General features: G+C 52.9%; 1 protein-coding gene across 2 annotated transcripts; it reads left to right on the top strand.

Moving 5' to 3' along the window:
- Window positions 1-205: 205 nt before the first annotated feature.
- Window positions 206-19,864, top strand: LOC101824864 (angiotensin-converting enzyme-like). Of its 2 annotated transcripts, none has more exon segments than NM_001281581.1 (25): window positions 206-509; window positions 1,124-1,291; window positions 2,039-2,132; window positions 2,665-2,808; window positions 3,422-3,613; window positions 4,049-4,146; window positions 4,451-4,623; window positions 4,949-5,172; window positions 5,650-5,794; window positions 6,044-6,142; window positions 6,346-6,468; window positions 6,871-7,082; window positions 7,720-7,856; window positions 8,777-8,935; window positions 9,180-9,267; window positions 11,469-11,612; window positions 11,765-11,956; window positions 13,270-13,367; window positions 13,545-13,717; window positions 15,706-15,929; window positions 16,213-16,357; window positions 16,618-16,716; window positions 18,619-18,741; window positions 19,041-19,228; window positions 19,414-19,724. In NM_001281581.1, coding segments are annotated over 25 exon segments (3,945 nt in total). In that variant the 5' UTR covers window positions 206-242; the 3' UTR covers window positions 19,650-19,724.
- The last annotated feature ends 2,033 nt before the right edge of the window (window positions 19,865-21,897 follow it).

Consider the following 21,897-nt stretch of genomic DNA (forward strand, 5'->3'; position numbering starts at 1 on the left):
TGCACCCAGGCTACTGCCCGACCCCTCCGGGCCCGGGCTCCCCTGCCCAGGGCGAGCTGGGAATCTCTTCCCCCGCCCCGCTCAGCGAGGCCCGCGTCGCTGGGGACTTTGGAGCCGAGGAGGAAGCGCGGAGGGGCGGGGAGGTGGGGGTGTGTCGGGAGGCGGCGGTGGCTGGGTTTTATAATCCGCAGGGCGGTCGCGGCGTGGGAGAAGGGGCAGCGCCGCACCGCGTGCACCGCGCTATGGGGGCCGCGTCCGGCCAGCGTGGGCAGGGGCCGCCGTCGCCTCTCTTGCTGCTGTGGCTGTCTCTCCTGCTGCTACTGCTGCCGCCTTCGCCCGCTCCGGCGCTCGACCCTGGATTGCAGCCGGGCAACTTTTCCGCGGACGAGATAGGGGCGCATCTCTTCGCCGAGAGCTATAATTCGAGTGCCGAGCAGGTGATATTCCAGAGCACCGTAGCCAGCTGGGCTTACGACACCAACATGACCGAAGAGAATGCGCGGCTCCAGGTGGGCGCCCGGGCCCAGGCGGGGGCGGGGCACGGCAGGGTGCAGTGACCAATCACAGGCCTGCGGTCAACCGCCTGGGGCGGGCAGCAGGCGCCAGGGGCCCCCAGCCTCAGCCCCGAGCAGTGAGGTCCTTAGTAGGACCCCTGCCACCCGCCAGACCTTCTCACCGGCTGTGCGTATCAGGCAGGCGGTGATGCTCCAGTGCGGGTTGGGCACGTGACCCATGCCAACATAGGAATGGAATGGATGAAGCCGGCTCCTCCAAGGCCAATCCTCCCGGCGCTCGGGCGTCCAGGGCTACGGTGCCCTGCTCGACTCCAGAGCCCTTGCCTTCTGGCAGCTGCCTGGCCTCCGGTTGAGGTTCCTTTCTTGGCCCTCCGCTCACTGTCCCCTTATTCTGGCCCCAATTTTCTCCTTCATTGCTCCCTTGAGTCAGATTCCCACAGTTCCCAACCGGAGGGCTCAGGAGGAGGGGTGCTGCTTCTGCAAGTTCATCTCCAGGACAGGATCTCTGCAAGATCAAGGTGTTTGGAAGCCCTTCCCCTTCCTAGGCGCTCTCCTACATGGCCTCTGCCTGAGCTAGACCACTTTTTCCACCCTCCTGGTAACCGCAGGAGGAAGCAGAACTCATCTGGCAGGAGTTTGCAGAGGTCTGGGGCAAGAAGGCCAAGGAGCTGTTTGACGCCATCCGGCAGAACTTCACTGACTCAAAGCTGCGGAGGGTCATTGAAACTATACGCACCCTAGGACCTGCCAACCTGCCCCTGGCCCGGCGGCAGCAGGTGGGCCTGAGGGTGCAAACAGAACTTGAGTGCCCCAAGCGCCCCATTGTGGTGGTTGGGAGGGCAGCCTGGCAGACAGGATACAGTCTGTATGGACCTTAGCTGTAAGAAATGGGGGGGGGGGGCGGGGAACAGAGCTGCTAGGACCACAGGTTTTCTTTCCCTCCAGATGTGTGATGTGACAGGTTGTTGTTGTTTTTTTTAATATTATGGAATAGAAAGTCAAATTCATGAGCTGGAGTGTGGTTGAATTACTAGACTTCGAGACTAGCATGTGTGAGGTCCTGTGTTTTATACCCAGAATTAAATTGCACACGCAGAGAGATGTGCGTTCTCTCTCCGCCCTCCCTCCCTCTCTCCCTCCCTCCCCCCCTCGCATACACACAAAGTCAACAGTAAATTTCTAAGGAGACTTGGTATATGGGCCTCATTAGGAAGGTTGGGACAGACAGCACCAAGGCCAGAGAATAGCAGGGATTCACCCTCCCTGTGGGCTGATAACCAGCTGGTGCTTGTCTCGGATCCCTGGATCTCTGCTAAGTTCCACCAGCGAGAGCTGCCCGCACTGGAAGGGACACAGTATAGTGGCAATGGGAAGAGTGGAGTGTCGCTGAGTGACCTTGTCTGAGTCACATCTCCTCTCCAGGCCACTTTTTCCTCTCAGCCAAGGGGTGTGGGGTGGGGTAGGCAGATTAACTCCGGGGCCAATGTCTGCTCACTAATAGTCCCTCAACTCCAAATTGGCAGTACAATTCCCTGCAAAACAACATGAACAGAATCTACTCCACCAGCAAGGTCTGCTTGCCCAACAAGACTGCCACCTGCTGGTCCCTGGAGCCAGGTATGGACTGGCCTGTCCCATCTCTGCTGGGGTTTCCTAGTCCTTCTGGGTCACCTGAAGGATGGTCTTCCGTGGGCTGGAATACGCTAATGCACCCATACTGCTGCCCTAACTGCCTGCAGACTCACTCCAGGGACCCTCTAGCTCCATCCCTCCACCACCAAATTTCCTCCTGGCCACTTAGCTCTCCTTTTAAAAGGCCCCCTCACTTTCTCCAAAAGCCTCTCACAAGCCTTGGGTCCCTTGGGGGCTTCACCACAAGGTCAGTCATTGTATGCAATGAACCATGGAGGGTCTGTCTGTTCTAACCTCAAATGTCCTTTGTGTGTCAACAGTCTTAGACATTTCCCTGGGTGCAGGGTCTTGCCTGGTGCTTTCTTTGTATAGCCTTGCCCCAGCAAGCCCGTTGGCCGCCCTTGGTCTGGGGATACTGTGATACCTAAGCAGCTAGTGGGAATAATGCAGACCACTGTGTACTTCTGGTGAAGACACTAGCACACAGACGTTTCCTAACCATGCTCACCTGTCTCAGAGCTCACCAACATACTGGCTTCCTCACGAAGCTATGCCAAGCTGCTGTTCGCCTGGGAGAGCTGGCATGATGTTGTGGGCATCCCGCTGAAACCCCTCTATCAAGACTTTACCGCCCTCAGCAATGAAGCCTACAAACAAGACGGTGAGCTTGGGTGTTCCTCTCCACAGACCGCAGCCTTTCCTAGCTTACAAGACACTCTTGTCTGCTGTCCCCAGAGCCTCAAGTCCCTGAGCTAGACAGAGCAGGCTGTATGATGGCTTCACGGCTCACCCAGGGTCTCAGAGCCGGTGGGAAGGGCGTGAAACCTGCAGCCAGTGTACCTTGTTGTCCTGCCCCCTTTTCTGCTGTTCCTGGTACCATGTGTGGCCTAGCTCCCAATCCTAAGGCTCTCTGCATCTTTGTGCTCAGGGACCTGTTTTGCTGGAGATTAGAGTAGCCTCTAGTTAGAAATTATAAACCTTGATATGGTGACCTACGCCTGTAATCTCAGTACTTGAAAGACTGAGGTAAGAGATAAGGAGTTTGAAGCCCATCTGGGCTACACAGTGAGACCCTGTCTAAAAAGGGGGGGAGGGTATGGCACACACCTGTAATCCCAAAACTCAAGAGACTGAGACAGGAGGGTCTTGAGTTCCAGGCCTATATGAGCAACAATCTCAAACCAATACTTGGAGTCAGGAAGATGGTACGGTTAAAACTAGGATGTGGTGGGCCAAAGTTTTGGGACTGACCTGCACTCTCCTGCTCTTGTTAGGCTTTTTGGACACGGGAGCCTACTGGCGCTCTGCATATGACTCCCCCTCCTTTGAAGAGACTCTGGAGCACCTTTACCACCAGCTAGAGCCCCTCTACCTGAACCTCCATGCCTATGTCCGCCGCGCACTGCATCGACGCTATGGGGACAAATATATCAACCTCAGGGGGCCCATTCCTGCTCATCTGCTGGGTAAGGACCTGGACCTTGCTGCCCAGGGGAGCGTGGGTGCAGGAGGATGCCCAGCAGGGAGAAGATGGTGCATTCTCACGGTGCCTCCAGTGTGTGGGATGCCATGACCTTTGTTTCCTTATGCAGAAGACCTGTGACTCAATGTCCCCAACAGCCTGGAATCCTGCTTTATAGGCGGGAACACTGGGACTTAGGGTAGGCAGGAACTTGGAGCCAGAGAGTTACAATGGGGCAGAGCTAGGGATCAAACTAATGGCTTTGGCTGCAGGTTCAAGGAAAGAGGCAGTAACTAGTAACCAGTAACCAGTCCTGTGGAGCCCAGAGAGTCTTATGGTCCTAGGGCATAAGTGCCGGCACCAACCCAGGGTAGCATATATGGGAAACTGGCATGGCCAGGCAGGAGACCAAGCCATCCCACTCACTTCTCCCATTTAGGAGACATGTGGGCTCAGAGCTGGGACAACATCTACGACATGGTAGTTCCTTTCCCAAACAAACCTAACCTCGATGTCACCAATACAATGGTGCAGAAGGTAAGCTCTGGAGTCAGGCCCCAGGTGGGGCAGTGAGATGGGGAGAGGGTAGGAAGGGCCATGGATAGGATGGGGCCTCCCCCTTTCCTGCAACAGTCAACAGTGACCCACGGTCTTGTCCGTGGTGGCAGAGTGCTCTACTGTGGGCAGTAGTGATCTGCCCTGCTTCTGGGAAGTGAGGCCATTAAGCCTCATATTTCTCCTGGGCTGGAAGCTATCCTGGGTGGAGGTCACCAAGCCCTGCCCTCAAGATAGTTACTTCCATGTAGCTGGCTTCTGAACTATTTCCCTACCCCCTGGCCAGGGCTGGAATGTCACACACATGTTCCGGGTAGCAGAGGAATTCTTCACCTCGATGGGGCTCTCACCAATGCCTCCTGAATTCTGGGCAGAGTCGATGCTGGAGAAGCCAACTGATGGGCGGGAAGTGGTGTGTCATGCCTCAGCCTGGGACTTCTTCAACAGGAAGGACTTCAGGTCTAGATCTGGGAAGAGTGTGTGGGGCTCCGAGGAGGAGGCAGCTATGATTCAGACCTGCCTCTGCATTGGAGGACTGCTCTATCCCAGTGCTGTAGGGCATGCCATCCCTGCAATTCTGAGCAGCAATCGGCTGGGTGCCTTGGGATGGAGGAGGGTCTGAGTGGTGATAGGCGAGGGTTGGGTCAAAGGGTTCCTAGTTTCTACTTCCCATCCCAGAACAGAGTCCTCCTTAACCTATGTTCCTCTAGTCCCTGCCACCCCAGTGCTCTGGTTCCTGCCCTCTCCTTCACCCTCATCCTCACTCATCCCATCAATGCTCCAGGATCAAGCAGTGCACACGGATTACGATGGAGCAGCTGTCCACAGTGCACCATGAGATGGGTCATGTGCAGTACTACCTACAGTACAAAGACCTGACTGTCCCCCTGCGTAGAGGTGCCAACCCTGGCTTCCATGAGGCCATCGGGGACGTGCTCGCACTCTCTGTCTCCACCCCTGCACATCTGCATAAAATCGGCCTGCTGGACCGTGTTGCTAATGACCTAGGTATGACGTGGGGAGGAGAGAAGACCCAGCCTGACCCTTTCAGATCTATCATGGCAGATCTTTACTGCTCTCCCCACCCCCGAGCACACACACACTCCAGCTTGGGGTTTGTTTGTTTGTTTGCGTTTTTGAGACAGGGTTTCTCTGTGGCTTTGGAGGCTGTCCTGGAACTCACTCTGTAGACCAGGCTGGCCTCGAACTCACAAAGATCCACCTGCCTCTGCCTCCCAAGTGCTGGGATTAAAGGCGTGCGCCACCACCACCCAGCTCATCTTGTCATTTTTAATTTGAGGCTCCAGATACACCCTAAGTCACTCACCCAGAGTCCTCGTCCATGCAGACCTAAGGACTGAGGACTCACCTCTGTCTGCCCAGCCTCACCTCCTGATGGACGGCCCTCCTCCTCCCCCAGGTCCACTCTGCCCTAACTGGACTCTTTCCTCCCCCTTCTTTCTCTCTCTTCTTGTTTCTGGACAGAAAGCGACATCAATTACTTGCTAAAGATGGCCCTAGAGAAAATTGCCTTCTTGCCCTTTGGCTACCTGGTGGACCAGTGGCGCTGGGGCGTCTTCAGTGGTCACACCCCGCCCTCCCGCTACAACTTCGATTGGTGGTATTTTAGGTGAGAAGAGAGATAGGAAAAGCCTAACCCCGGGGACCCCTGCCTCCGCCAGTCTTGTCCCCTCGTTTCTAATAATGTCTGCCCTTCTGCCCTCTACCTCATTCCTTCCTGCTGAAACCTCACCTCCAGGAAGCGTGGAAGGGATGCTGGGGGCAGGGCAGGCAAAGGTGGGAACCAGTACCTTTTCTGCAAATCTCGGACAGCCTGTGTGTCCCCAGGGCCTTAAGATTTTCAAACATCCCCCTCTAGAACCAAGTATCAGGGGATCTGCCCTCCAGTTGTCCGGAATGAAACCCATTTTGATGCTGGAGCCAAGTTTCATATCCCAAGCGGGACACCGTACATCAGGTACCAGAGCCCTGTTCCTCTCTGCTCCATCACCCTTCGGGCCCAAGGGCTGAGAATTAGAGTGGTCCTTTCTCCTGGGCTGTGCTCGATTTTTTTTTTTCCTTCTTACTGCTAGCCCTTAGTCTTGCTGTGGCCCCACAGAACAGGGGATCGTGCCTAGACAAGCTCTCCACATTCCTCCCCACCCTGCTCTGTCCCTGCAGGTATTTTGTGAGCTTTATTCTACAGTTCCAGTTCCATCAAGCACTGTGCAAGGAGGCAGGCCACCAGGGCCCACTACACCAGTGTGACATCTACCAGTCCACCCAGGCCGGGGCCAAGCTCCAGTATGTGACAGGAAAGAGAAAAACAAGCAAACAAGCGGGGGGGTGTCCGAGAAGGGCTGAGGGGTGCGGGGCTGAGAGGAGAGGCTGGTGAAGGGTATTTCTACAGTAGCTGATGTTCTAGTTGGAACACCACAAAACCAGACTGTTCTGGAGTAACTCCCCTCCCTCCTCTCCTCCCCTATCTCCCTCCTTCGCTCCCTCCCTCTTTTCCCCTTTCTCTCTCTCATATCCAATATTTATTAAGCTTGTAGTCAACTGCCATGGGGCCAGGCAAATGTCCCCAACCACTCTCACAGAGACCCTGACCCTAGAGGGTTTTTTACTAAAGACAGATGGGCAGGAGCACTGTTGTAAACCCCAGCCTGTGTCCCCTATGCCCAGAGTGCTCACTCTGCTCGGCAGGCGAGTGCTGCAGGCTGGCTACTCCAGGCCCTGGCAGGAGGTGCTGAAGGAGATGGTGGGCTCAGATACCCTGGATGCCCAGGCACTGCTGGAGTACTTCCAACCGGTCATCCGGTGGCTACAGGAGCAGAATCAGCGGAATGGCGAGGTCCTAGGCTGGCCAGAGTATCAGTGGCGCCCACCGTTACCTGACAACTATCCAGAGGGCATTGGTAAAGCCCTAAGTGAGGGTGGGCTGGGACCAAGAGAAATCCTGGCCTCTGGCCTCTGGGCCCAAGCCTCGGGTTCCCGGTCAGCTCCTTCCAGTTGAGCCGGGTGTCCTTTGCTGCACCCTGGGCTCATCATCAGGGATCTCCAGCAAAGATGGGCATGTCTTTCTCCCAGCATCCTAGAGACAGTGTGCCCAAGCCTGAGGGCCCCTGGGGTCAGACTTGCTGGCACATTGCTCTATGAGGTCACACTGCAGACTCGGCTCTTATTGGCCAGTGGTGGGGGCTGCAGGGCTCTGCTCTCCTGCGGCCATGGGCCAAGGTTGGGCTACTCCAGGACTGCCCAGCTTCCTCTTTCTGCTGCTCTGCTTTGCGCACCCCTTTGTGGTCCTCGGTCAGGTGACCACTGACCACGTGACAACCAACCAGGGGATAACAAACCAGTCATCAACCAGAGGCCAGACAACAACTCACCAAACAACAATCGTCCAGACAAACCAGAACCCCAGTGGGACTCCTGGAAAGGGGCAGGGCCATGAAGGGGCAAGGAGCCAGGGGACAACAGCAGGGGACTCCAGTGAGACCACACCTTGTGGTAAAGAAGGCAAGACCTGTCTGTTTTCCTCCTCACCTCCTACAGACCTAGTGACTGATGAAACTGAGGCTGAGAGGTTCGTGGAGGAGTATGACCGGACGGCCCGGGTGTTGTGGAACGAGTACGCAGAAGCCAACTGGCAGTATAACACCAACATTACCCTAGAGGCCAGCAAGATCCTGGTAGGAGTCACTTCCACCAACTCCAGCATGTAGCATGTGCACAAATACAACCACACTAACAGAACACAGGCACAGACACAGAGACCCACACACACACACACACACACACACACACACACACACACACACACACACACGCACACGCAGAAAGCACCGAGCTGCCAAAATTAATGAAAAGCCTGAACACAATATGTAAAACAACACTCCATTTCAGATTCAGTGGGCTTGGATCCACACCTGAGCAGAGCAAATTTCTCTAGTCTGATACCATTCTTAGTTACCATTCTCAGAGGCTGTAACCCATTGTGTATGAATAAACGGTGGCAGCATCCCTCTTTTAAAAGACGGCCAGCCTGTGTCAGCACTGTGAGCGATCATTCCCCTGCCCCCTTCCTTTGTGGCAGAGTGTACATTATACCACAGGAAGCCAATTCTGGACAGATGTGCTCTAACCCTAGTGCATAGTGTGCTAATGTTGCTTGAAGATCCACTGTGTGCTGCCCATGGGTCCCTAGTACCTCAACTTCTCTTCCTGCTTACATCCTTTGGAGGTTATGCACAATCAGTGACATTCTTCCTATTTCAAAGATGCAACCCCTGAATACTCAGGGCAGGATTGGGGGAAGCTCCTACCTAATAGCTTGCTGCCTTCAATCTAATGCATTATATTTAGGCATGCTGGGCTCTCTTCCCTTACTCTGTCAGGATAACTTGCTAGACTGCAGATATCTGTTGAGGAACACATACTGTACCCAAATACTTTAGCAGATAGCCCAGGCTGAAGAGGAAGGCATTTGTATGGGCAAAGATACTGGCCTAAATCAAACCACACTCCTCGCCACTACCGTTATGACCTCCTACACAGAGGCCATGCCAGATCTCCTGAGCCTGTGACAACAAACACCCCCTTGTACCCTCAGCTTCAGAAAAACAAGAAGGTGGCCAACCATACCCTGAAATATGGCACTTTGGCCAAGAAGTTTGATGTGAGCAACTTCCAGAACTATACCATCAAACGGATTATAAAGAAGGTTCAGAATATGGACCGGGCAGTGCTGCCTCCTAAGGAGCTAGAAGAGGTAGGTGTGTGGCCCTGGGGAGCAGTGGGTGGAGACTGCTGGGGAGGAGTAAGCCAGATCATGAATTGGTTCCTTGCTACGTCCTCAATTTGTCAAGTCTTGACACAGGCCACGTCCGCATGTTTCCAGAATTCCCATGACTGTCACACTTCGGGGCACATGCTCCCTTGGGTCCCACCCATGGTGCCTGGGACCAGAGCAAAATGGGGAGAGGTGCTTCCCTGTCCTTTTCTCTCCCTTACAGTACAACCAGATCCTGATGGACATGGAGACGACTTACAGCATAGCCAATGTTTGCTACTTAAATGGCACTTGTCTGCATTTGGAGCCTGGTGAGAGCACCCCTGAAAGAGAGAGAGAGGTGGGGTCCGGCTGGTGGGGCTGAGGATGCTGTCAAGGGCCTCCCTAACTCATGTCCTTCAATGGAGGTACTAGAGCCTCATCAACAGTCCCCTAATTCTCTGTCCCCCTAGGGCCACCCCACCTGCCCAGAACTCCCCAACTCTCTTTCCTTTCTACAGGCCCCTCAGGGAAGTAGAATCCCAAACATCTGTTTCAAAGGCTCAGGCCCTAAAAAGGAGTGTTACAGACCTTCAAGTCTGTGTCTCTACCTTCTGTAGCTTCCTTGGAACATGCGTCCCCGCCCCCCCCCACCATCACCACTGAGACATTGCTTAAAAAGAAACTGCAGCCAGAAAGGATAAACCCACCACCCTGGAATCACTAACTAGAACTTACCTCCTGTTCCCAGCTGATAACATTCCCACACCATCCCTTCCCCCACGGCACCTTTACGCCAGACAGCCGTGAACTGGCTCAAAGCCACCTCTCACTGCTGATTTCTCTTCAGCCTGTCCCCTTGGAAAGGGCTCCCTATGTCCCCCTCCCCCAGAACCCACACACATATCTCCTCCCAGGGTTGGTAAGCTAGAGTCATAAACATTCTTTGTGAGGAATCTTTACCAGAAGTTGTTTCTTCCTGGCCCCAGCCCAGCCCCCATGTCAGAACAATGACAATTAGAAGGGGAAATGGAAATAAACAGAAGCAAGAAACAGCCCCAGGGCAGGGACTGGCCTGTAGGTAGTGGGTGTGGGTACACCCGCAAAGAGGGAAAGGGAACATGTACATGCTTCTGTGCGTGCGTGCGTGTGTGTGTGTGTGTGTGTGTGTGTGTGTGTGTGTTTATTTATTTATGCGCGCAGGTGCACATGCACTTGGGACACATGTGCATGCCTGGGTGTATATTTATAAATATTGATTTCAAAAAGGTAAAAACATGTAGCATTTGGCATCCTCACCATACAGCCCTTTGATCCAGGACTAGGCCATCTGGTCATAGACATGGTAATTAAAATAAAAAGCCCATGAAGACCAATGACTCTCATCATCAGAAAACAGACACAGATTTCGGAAAACAAATCTTTCAAAGAAAGCTAATTAAGTTTACCCTTTTTTGTGACAAGTGCATATGACACAGAATGTTCCAGAATAGAGCCCAAGTTCAACAGTGAGGGTTTCAGATGCTCCAAGGCTCCTCCATCTAAGCCAAGGGCAGGGCAGGAGGAGAAGCCATCTGTTTCAAGACTGATGCCTGCAGTCTCGTATGACCCTCACCCTGGCCTCAGAGGTGGATGTCAGCTTTAAATTCTTACTGGGTGTCTCATGCAGGATGACTTTCTTTTTTGTTTTTTGTTTTGTTTTGTTTTTTCAAGATAGGGTTTCTTTGTGTAGCCCTGACTGTCCTGGAACAAGCTCTGTAGACCAGGCTGGCCTCTAACTCACAGAGATCCGAATGCCTCTGCCTCCTGAGTGCTAGGACTAAAGGTGTGCGCCACCACCTCAGGACATAAACCCAGGGCCCTCCTTGCTGGGGGCAACTCAAGACAGTTGTTGTACATGCACAGTCCTTACAGCTGTTGCTATTCCTGTGAGCCCAATGACAATTTGCAAAGGATGTTGTGGACCCCCAGGGCCACTGCAATGAGAAAGCATAGCCCCTCCTTGGGGACAGAGCTTTCATTCCATTTCCAAGTCCCTGAGAAGGCCAGGGCTACTCCCTAGTTTATAGATATACAAAGAGACCAGGGTAACTTGGGGGTTCATGGGAGAGATAGAACTTGAATTCAGGCCTGTGAAACTTCCCAAACCATTTCTCCCAGGGAAGGGGAAGTCATGGGAGAATATTTTGTTTCTGCTCCAGCCTGGCTGCCTCCTCCATGAGTACACAGGCATGTCATTAAGCTACTCATAAGAAAGGAACAAGTATATCCCTTTCAAAGTTGCCAAACCCCTGCAAGTGTCTGAGGTCATGTATGTGCAGTATGTCACCCCAGGTGGGCTTCCTATGAGCTCCTAGTGGCCACTGTCTCCTATCTCTCTCCCCTCTCGCTAGAATTACTGCCTGTACTGTCATTTCCAAGTGATCTTACCAGCTTTACTCCAACTCTGAAATTCCACGACCAAGTTCCACTTGTGATCAGATGAGAGGTGAGTCAGGGATTGAGGCTCAAGCCATTGACCCCTTCCTTCCAGATCTGACAAATGTGATGGCCACGTCCCGGAAATACGAAGAGCTGTTGTGGGTATGGAAGAGCTGGAGAGACAAGGTGGGGAGAGCCATCCTCCCCCTTTTCCCAAAGTACGTAGAACTCTCCAACAAGATCGCCCATCTTAACGGTGAGTTCCCAGGGCTGTCTGTGCCCCAGGTCCCTCAAGCTCCTCAGAGAGGTTCTCTGAGATCCCTTGGCTAGGGACAGGAAGCGCCCTAGAGGTGTCAGGGGTGTATTGAGTGATAGCTGTTAGGAAAGCTTGACCGTGTCTCCATGCAGGCTACGCTGATGGAGGGGACTCATGGAGGTCATCATATGAGTCTAAAAGCTTGGAGCAAGACCTAGAACAACTATACCAGGAACTTCAGCCACTCTACCTGAACCTACATGCCTACGTGCGCCGTTCCCTGCACCGCCATTATGGGTCCCAGCACATCAACCTGGATGGCCCCATTCCCGCCCACTTGCTGGGTAAGGACATTGGTCCAACTTCAGAGAGGTGGAGACAATGAACAATAGTTAGGGACAGGATAGTGCTGGCCACAGGGCTGAGAGCAGGCCAGAAGAGTGACAGGACTTGTGGAGTGGGATTGGAAGAACTTCCTGCTCATGTTTAGCTACCACATGTATTTTATACTTTATTTTGTGATGCTGAGGACTGAACTCAGGGCCTTGTATGTGGCAGGCAAGTGCTCTACCACTGAGCCACACTCCCCAGCTCTTCTGGTGTTGTGTTTGCCACAGAGCCATGTTACACAAGCATCTACCAACCTTTAGGGGTCAGACCACATTACCCATCATGCCTTAAGACAGCCAGATCCAGAAATCTGGGTATGAGGTCTGAGGAAATTCCATATGAACCTTGAAAGATGTGAGATTTTGGCAGATGCAAAGTCAGGCATGAGGGTGCCGGGAAAGAAGACACAAGGTCTAGGTCAAGGTGTGAAAGCAAAGAAAAGCCCCATGAACTCAGATCCACTTCAACCTTTGGACCCTTATTCTTCCAGGGCTTTAAATATTCAAATAGCCTTGAGTGCATGAAGGAGGGAGAGGAAGACAGGAAGAGATGGAGAGAATGGGGGTTGGGGGGTAAGAGGCTACCATTTTGCTGTCCTCATTGGGGACATTATTCCTTAGCTATGAAAGACTCCATGGAGTTTTTGAACCTTCCACTCATTCTGAATGTCCCCCTTCTCTCCAGTCCTGAAGAACTGGGCTCTTAACTGACAGTGGGGCGTTAGCCTCTCCAAAAGATAAGAGTAACTGGTGACCTGCATAATACAATTTTAGAGAATACAGAGGGAATACTGTCAAGAATGTGACCTGATGGCATTTAAATCCAATCTTGTCACTTAGGAATTTGCACCCTTGTTTGGATTACTTAACTCTCTCCAGACACAAGTTCCTCTGCTACACAGTGCCAGGGAGCAGGCAGGATTGCAAGTTTCTGCATATGTGTTTGGGGTGGCACTTAGGAAGTGGTGGCCAGGGTGTAGGTGCTCCAGGGACTACGGGTCTCTTGTGGAGGATTCCTTCACTGCTCATGGGCACTAAAGGCCAGCAAGGTTCTTACCTGTAACCCATATTGAAAATGACCCTGTGGGCTGGGTATACAGGTAGAGACAATGCACATCAAATACCCAGCTCAGTTTGCAAACAGTTGGTGCTCAAGAGATGCCACCTTGATTGACAGGATTGGGATCTACCCACCTTTCCCTACAGGACTTCTCTGAGCCTAAAATGTTATGTTTCCTCTCTGCCATCTTTTCCCCACCTGCCTCCAGGGAACATGTGGGCACAGACCTGGTCCAATATCTATGACTTGGTGGCACCCTTCCCTTCTGCCCCCAACTTGGATGCCACGGAGGCCATGATAAAGCAGGTCAGTGAAGCGCAGGCCATTCTCTGTGGGCCTCCTGAAGGAACAAGGGAAGGCAGGCCCCAGATGGGAGGGCAGAAACCCTCTTCCTCCAGTGTGGCTCTCTCTCAGTCTCTCCTGCCACGATTGTCTCTGTAAATCAGAGACCCCCAGTTTACAAAGAACTCTCTCTGCCTTCAGGGATGGACGCCAAGAAGAATATTTAAGGAAGCTGATGATTTCTTTACCTCCCTGGGCCTGTTACCTGTGTCCGAAGAGTTCTGGAACAAGTCAATGTTGGAGAAGCCAGGCGATGGAAGGGAGGTGGTGTGCCATGCCTCAGCCTGGGACTTCTACAATGGCAAGGACTTCAGGTTTGTCTGGTTAGAACTAAGACCCTTACCCTGATCCCAGGGACAAGGGTGTGAGCCCAGTCAAGGCTCCATGGCTGTCCCCTCACCTGGAGCAAGCTAGACAGATAGGAGCAGTTGGGATGAAGTTGAGTCCAGGAGGTAGGTCTGGTCCTAATCATGAGAACCAGATAGGGGAATTAAAGTTGTTTCTTAGAAATGAAAGTCAGAAGTGCGGCCCAGCTCTGTCAGTGGTCAGTGGGATACTTAAGGTTATAAACCTGATGTAAGCTATGTACACTGCACAGCCTCTATATTGCTGGCCCTTCCCACGGGTGCACCACTGTGAGGAAGACCCACTCTCACCACTGATAGACAAGGCACTGTCCTTATCAATGGTGCTAGTTTCCTATAGCTGTCTAACAGACTACCCCCAATCTATGGCATAAAATGACCAGTTGATCCTCAAGGTTCTCTGAACAGGAGATCCATCAGTGCCCAACGAAAGTGTTCTTACTCCATAGTGACAAGCATCAGTTACAGTATTAAAAAACCCCAATTAATTGGGCCAGCAAGATGTCCCAGCAAATAAAGGTATTTGCCACCAAGTCTGATGATGACATGAGTCTAGTCCTCCAAATCCACATGGTGGAGAGAGAGAATGGACTTTCAAAAACATGTTGTTCTCCGATGGCCACAGGTTGGCAGGTACACACTACATAAATATATAAACTCTTAAAAGTTTAGCTAATTAACACTAGTGTCTACAGTGGAATGTTCAAGGTGACCTCTCTCACTGGGTACCTGGTTAGGATGACTGGAGCAGCTTGGTGTGATCACAAACCAGCTTGGGTTCCTTCCTATTGTGACAGTCTTAGGCTGGCAAGGGTATTAAAGCAGAAGCCAGATCTCTCAATAGCTAAGCATAAAACCGGCAGAGTCCTACCTCAGGCATCCTCTTTGAGACAGGGTCTCACTAGATAACTCAGGCAGACATTGAACTTGTGATCCTCCTGCCTCGCTGGGGCTCCCAACTAGGATCACAGGCATCTTCAACCCTTCATGTCTGCCACATTCCATCACAAAATCCCAAAGGCAACCCAGATTCAAAGGAAGAGAATAGAAGACTGCCGGGAAAAGGGCAGAGATGCTGTCCCCAGGCATTGAAGCACCCGTGTGAAAGGAGTAGACACAAAGCTGGAAACAAACGGGGTGGCATTCGTGTGCAGGGGTGGCGGGCACTGCCTGGCCTCAGGCCCTTCAAAGGCTTGAGGACTTGGAAGCTGTAAGGTCCAGGTAGATTGGCAAGGAGACCAGGGATCATGGAGGTGAGGACTCCAGTGGGAATTCTTTTTTATGGTGCATCAGAGGGGGAAGCAGGCAGACCCCACCCTCGGTGGGTCAAGGATGTCGGGCAGCTCCTCCCTCTCCCCTCCGACGAGAAAAAAATAGGTGACCCAGCACTGAAAGGCTGTTTAGATCCCAGGAAAAAGTTCCTATTATTGGCATTGGCTTGTAGAAGAGGGTGAGGGACAACACGAGGAGGAGGAGGAGCCTTCTGGCCTAGACAACTCCACAGCTGTCAGCCGGCCCTGGCCATAAGCATTCATCAAGTGAATCTACTTACTGGTTTTGGTTGAAATGAGATTCAGAGTGGCCCAGCCCAGGAAGCCCCAATCCTGGACTAAAGAGACAAATGCATGGGACAGCAGTGGATACACATTCTGCAAAGTGCAGATTGAATGTCCCTGTGCCTCTAGGCCAAGTCAGAAAGCAACAGTCACTGTGGATTGGAGCTATTCAGGAAAGTTAGGGGCAGAGGGATGGCTGCAATGACCTTTAGAGACTTCTGGTGCCCCGGGCTACTTATTTCTTAGGGCCATTTGATTTCTCCTTCCCATCATGCCATGTTCCTTACGTCCAGGGGGAGAAAGTCTGCTTCATATGACGCATGCACTACGGTCCCTTTGCTTGTTTGTCCCTGACACCCTTCTCCCCACCGCTGCCCCTAGGATCAAGCAGTGCACCTCTGTGAACATGGAGGACTTGGTGATTGCTCACCACGAAATGGGTCACATCCAGTATTTCATGCAGTACAAAGACTTGCCTGTGACCTTTCGGGAGGGCGCCAACCCTGGCTTTCATGAAGCTATCGGGGACGTGCTGGCTCTGTCGGTGTCTACCCCCAAACACCTCCACAGTCTCAACCTGCTCAGCAGCGAGGGCGGTGGTTACGGTGAGAGGGGCAGAGACGCTGGTTGGGGGCTGAGGACCCAGAAGCAGTGACGTACTTGGGAGGTGGGGGAAGATGATGACTTTGGAAACGCCCTTGTGCAAAGATCTGAGATAGACCATTAGAAGGGTGGACCTGACAGGATAACATACAGACCATCCCAAGAGGCAAGTTTTAGGGATGGGGAAATTCAGCACCTTGCTCCCCTCCCCTCCCCGGGCCTGAGCCACTAAGCCCTGACGAGAGGTGGGCATGGACCTGAGGCTGCACGCCCTTCCCTTGGCAGAGCATGACATCAACTTCCTAATGAAGATGGCCCTCGACAAGATCGCCTTCATCCCCTTCAGCTACCTCATCGACCAGTGGCGTTGGAGGGTCTTTGACGGAAGCATCACCAAGGAGAACTACAACCAAGAGTGGTGGAGCCTCAGGTTCTAGAACACTCTGGTGGGGGTGTGGATTGGAGTGTATCTCTGAGAGAGCCTGCGTGTGCTTGTGTGTCCGCGGGTGAGCCAGCGAAGTGCGTGCGTGTGCGCCCAAGGGGTAGGGGCTCCCCGGGGTGGTCGCACACAGAAACTCAGCACACTGGAGTAGAGGAGTGCCGGGAGCATCCTTTGCTCAAAAATTGCCAACCTTCTCTCAACTTGGTTCTCCCCAAACTCACCGTCTAACACATCTTCCCATTTGACAGGCTCAAGTACCAGGGTCTCTGTCCTCCAGTGCCCAGATCTCAAGATGACTTTGACCCAGGGTCCAAATTTCATGTTCCTGCAAATGTGCCGTACATCAGGTAAGAGCAAAGGGAGGAGAACGCACCACGGAGGGTGGTGCCCTCAGGTTCGTGTTTTAACTTTACTGTGCACTCTATGCTGGAGCTGCCCCCATCCGACCAGCAGGAGCTGGCTTATGACACACGGTGCTGCGTCCACTCACCTGCTACCAAAGCCACTTTAAGTATTCCTTGGACAACGTGAGAGCTTATACCAACCAAACTTTACCAGAAGATTGGCGAATGGTTACAAGGCCTAGTCTGGGTGGGACTTTTGTTTTAAGACAGATTTTACTTTGTAGCCCACACTGGCCTGGAGTAAACTGTGTAGCTCAGGCTAGCATTAAACTCACAGTCCTTCTGTCTTACTCCACATCTCCTACTGACAGGACAGTTGACACCAGTAACATGCGGCTGGATAAAACTAACTTGGGTTCTGTTTTGCAACATGGTCCCTTTGTGATCAAACTGCCTGAAATACATGTTGAGTTGTACCTGAAATATCCTGTAGTCTGAAGGCCAGGGCAAGGTGGTTAGGGACAAGTTAGTTACCAGCTTGGGAGCTAGAGCTCATGTCCTGTGTTTGAACAATGTCCTTTGTCTCTATGGGTATCCATTTTCTCACCTTGATCTCAACACATAGGGCGGTCGCAAGGTCTAACAACTTAGCCATGCTGGGGCCTGGTAGCTGTGGTCCTCCCTGTGGACTACTCTATGTGGATTGCATTGGCACTGGCCTGGGTGTTATTTAGCTATAGCATAGGGTGACTAAGGCAGCATGTTTCCTTCCATGTGCTCTTATGGGAGCTCACTCAGGGCGTGGGATCCAGAGAGCTCCTAAGAAGCTGTGACAAGTAGACCTCAGGACAGAGTTCCAGGTGCCCGTGCTACCCGGGAGCCAAGCCACAGAGGACAGAGAAGGCCTCTCCAGAAGGCTAAGCTTCTTATAGTTCTTGCCTCTGGAAGCCAAGCAGGCAGGCCTTGACTCCAGGACTAAATGCAGCACGTAGTCGAGATATGAAAGAAAAACCGTACACTACTCGGACACTCCGAGGCTGCAGAGGGTCAAGGAGCAAGAAGAGTTGTTGTTAGGGCTCAGCAGGCTTGACTGAGAGAGTGCCCTAGTGTGAAGCTTTGTGGGGGGTGGGTCCCCAATGGGGTCACCACCCCCTACCGGATCTCCTTCTGAGGTCCCAGCACTCGCCCTTGCCTTGAGGCGGAGCCTGTAACAGTGTCCCTGCTTAGAGTTATCCAGGCAGGAGTGAACAAATGAGAATTGGCTCCCTAGAAAAACATGCAAATGTTCTGGTCAGCACTCGGAGGAAGGGCCAGGGGAGCAAGTGCCACTTGACTAATGCCCAGGATCCAAAGCGGGGAGACTGTGCTGCCGCTCACAATGTTTAAAAACCAGAGTTGGCGTGGCTGCCGGGCTTTGACTGGTGTATTCCTATCAGGAGAGTTGGCGTGGCTGCCGGGCTTTGACTGGTGTATTCCTATCAGGAAATCCCTGCTGTTTCAGATAAGACTGTGCCAGTGCTTTCCCTACCCAGAAGGCCCTACCAGATCCACATGGTCCAGCCAGCAACCCCTGGCCTCTGTTCCAGAACTGGAAACCACACAGCCCGCAACAGCTTAATGGTCTCTCATTAACCCCTTGCTGTGCCTATTCTTTGGATCCCCTTGGAGCAATGGGAAGCATCCACACAGGCACATGTGCGAAGAGCTCAGATGATACCAAAGGCCAGAGTGACATCCTGTGACTAGGTCCTGCTCTGCTGGCCCCCCCCCTCCCCGTGACTGTAGATGCCCTGGGTCTCAGTGGCACAAGCGAGTCCCCTCCCCCCAGCACCCCGCTGTGTCTCCCCTCTTCTCCAGACCTCACCGGCCCTTTGCGCCGCCCCTTCTCTCCTCTCTCCGCCCCAGATACTTCGTCAGTTTCATCATCCAGTTCCAGTTCCACGAGGCCCTGTGCCGTGCGGCTGGGCACACAGGTCCCCTGCACAAGTGTGACATCTACCAATCCAAAGAAGCGGGGAAGCTGCTGGCGTGAGTGTCCTTGACCCTTCTTTGACTCTGGCCCTAAGAAACCACTGAGGCTATTCTAGGAGCACTTCCTGTTTGGTTTCTTGGGCTGAGAACAGTCAAGAAGAACCCGTTGCCACCCTTGATGTTCACTGGAATCCCTGGGCCCTGCAACCTCCCCTTCCACCCCTGCCTCCTACTCAGACTCTCCTAACCCCATAGGGTGGCTTATGGGAAAAGGGCTGTGGAGAAGGAATGCCAGCCTGGGCAAGAGGATGAGTGTGGCTCCTACTCACTCTCCCTGTCTCTGGTGCCGTCCCCAGGGATACCATGAAGATGGGCTACAGTAAGCCATGGCCAGAAGCCATGAAGCTGATCACGGGCCAGCCTAACATGTCAGCCTCCGCCATGATGAACTACTTCAAGCCGCTGACAGAATGGCTTGTCACTGAGAACAGGAGACATGGAGAGACACTGGGCTGGCCGGAGTACAACTGGACACCAAACACGGGTACTACCACCCACCCCACCTCCAGCCCCAGGCACAGCTCCCAGAACTCACACAGGCTTGAGTCCCATTCCCGGTCCAGACAGCCTCTAGTCTGATCTCAGAGCAGGGACAGGGACCCCAGAGCAGAAGGCCCCAGCCCTCCTGTCGCCCTGCCCACCGCCCTGTCTCCTTGCTTCCTCGCTCAGCTCGCTCAGAAGGCCCCTTTCCAGAGTCTGGTCGAGTCAACTTCCTGGGCATGTACCTGGAACCACAGCAGGCCCGTGTGGGCCAATGGGTGCTGCTCTTCCTAGGCGTCTCCTTGCTTGTGGCCACCTTGGGTCTCACCCATCGACTCTTCAGCATCCGCCAACACGGCCACAGCCTCCACCGGCCCCATCGTGGGCCCCAGTTTGGGTCTGAGGTGGAGCTCAGACACTCCTGAGGTGACCCTGCTGTCGAGTCTGACAGGAGTATCCCACGAGAAACTGGATGGGGGACATGGTTTGTGGGTGGAGCAATTCTAGCTGGGCCTTCCTCCTCCTGCCCTGTCCCCACCCACTCTCTGCCCCTAGTCCCAGCCCCCATTCTCTGATACCCAGCTTCGAACATGGAATTCCCCATCCAGCCTCTGTGAATACAATTAAAGGTCCTCCCCGACACCTGAGTCTGCGTCCCTTGTGAGGAAGTCAGGGGCAGGACGGGCTGCTTGCCTGTCTCCTGACAGTCCAGCAGCCCCCTTCCCAATTGCCTTCTTCTCAGATTCTCTCCAAGCAGGAACCCAAATAATCCCAAGTGCTCTGGCCCCCATCCCCTACAACCTTCCCTGGCCTTCCTAACAGCCCAGGTGAGGTGGCCTAGGTCCCGCCACTGCAAACAGTTCTCGCCCGCCCATTCAGTCCCAGCATGGGGGTGAGCGGCCAGGCCGAGATCCCAAGAAGCAGGTGCTGTGGACTGACTCCTGCTTTCGTGTGGATGCCTATGGAGGGCTCACCCTGCCCCCACACATCCTATTCCACATCGACCCCTGTGCAGGTGTCTCAGGAGGAAGGTCGTGGACGCCCTTCTGCTACAGAGGGCCCTGGAAGGGCCTGGCTCACTGAGCAGGGAGAAGTCCCACAGTCATAGACTCCTGCCTGCCACACCAGCTCTGTTGTCCACACCACACGCAGGCACTGACGGGAAAGAGCAATGACCAGTGACCACGTGATGGGCTCACTGTTACAGGCCACCTGCTCATCCCACAATGCATACCCTCACCCTGAGCCATCCCCTGGAAGGCCTACCTGGATTTTGGGGGTGTTATTTTAAGGAAATTTTAAAAATAGTTTTTCCCTACATGTTTATGTAGGAAATTTGGGAAACTCTGAATAAAAGCCCATGACGGCAACATCAAGAAATGTAAGCACTATTGACACTTCAGTGTGCACTGTCCCAGCTTTCCCCCCTCTATACCCAATGTAAATAGGATACCACCGTAGTCTGTGTATCCCCCCATTTAACATAACTGCGTCTACTTTTCAAGAATTAATTACAAAACGTAGCTCCTGGCCAAATGGAAATTGGTCAGATTTCTGGGACAGAGTCTTGCCTTCCAGTCTGGTCCCACCTCTGTTAAATGGACCCTCAGCTCAAACTGTCTCTAGGCTTTGCTGATATTTTCACCCTAGTAGGGTTCATGACTCCAATTTCTGGTTCCCAGTATCCTTAGCCTGATGTTTACTGCTCAGTCTCTAGCCTGTGTGTGTCTGTGTGTTTGATGTGTGTGTGTGTGTGTGTGTGTGTGTGTGTGTGTGTATGGTGTATCTGTGTATATATGTATGTGTATGTGTCTGTCTCTCTGTGTGTCTATATGTGTTTGTTCAGGATATGGGGTTGAGGAATTTTGGATTTGCAAGAGAGTAGATGTTTACAATTCAGCAAGACAATGAGACTTATAAACATAGGCTCTAGATTGTTCCAGTCTGCATACCACAGACTTTAGTTCCCCTACCCCACCCCCTTCCCAACCTGTGCTTTGCAATTTGTTTGTCAGACAAAGGTCATTGTCACATAACCTCCTTTCCTATTTCAGGACTGTGGGCAATGTGAGGTTACCAGTCTTTACCCAAAGGAACGAGCTTCAGACTGAGAGCAAAGACTTGTGTGTGTGTGTGTGTGTGTGTGTGTGTGTGTGTGTGTGTGTGTGTGTGCGTGCGCGCATGCTCCAACACACGGTGTAGAGCTCAGAAGACAACTTGGGAAGTCTCTCCTCTCCTTCCAAAGGGCTCTGTGGATGGAGCACAGGTTGTCAGACTTGCGCAGTAAGAGCTTTACACACTGGGCCCCTTGCCAGACCCCAACCTTATTTTGTTTTTATTGTATGGCAGGCAGGGCTTGTGTACTTGAGGAGGTCAGAGGACAACTAGCAGAAGCTGGTTCTTTCCTTCTGTTGTGTCGGCACCTTTATTGAATCATTTCACCAGCCCTCTGCTTTAGTTTTTGAGACAGAGTTTCTCACTGAACCAGGAGCTTGTCAGTTCCACTAGCCTACTGGCCAGGAAGCCTGAGAAATTCTTCTGTTGCTGATCCTGTCAGATCTAGACATGCACGCATGTGCCTGGCGCTTTCAAGGGTTCAGGGGATTTGAACTTAGATCCTTATGTTTGCACAGCAAGCACTTTTCCCATATTATTTTGGACTTTGAGTTTTGA

The sequence above is a fragment of the Mesocricetus auratus genome, unplaced genomic scaffold (assembly GCF_017639785.1).
Source record: "Mesocricetus auratus isolate SY011 unplaced genomic scaffold, BCM_Maur_2.0 Super-Scaffold_100007, whole genome shotgun sequence".
Taxonomy (NCBI): domain Eukaryota; kingdom Metazoa; phylum Chordata; class Mammalia; order Rodentia; family Cricetidae; genus Mesocricetus; species Mesocricetus auratus.

Coding starts and splice junctions, on each gene's coding strand:
- LOC101824864 (XM_040747896.1), top strand. CDS start 243: ATGGGGGCCGCGTCCGGCCAGCGTGGGCAGGGGCCGCCGTCGCCTCTC. Junction 4,147..4,450: donor CCAATACAATGGTGCAGAAG/GTAAGCTCTGGA, acceptor CCCCCTGGCCAG/GGCTGGAATGTCACACACAT. Junction 13,718..15,705: donor TACAATGGCAAGGACTTCAG/GTTTGTCTGGTT, acceptor CGCTGCCCCTAG/GATCAAGCAGTGCACCTCTG.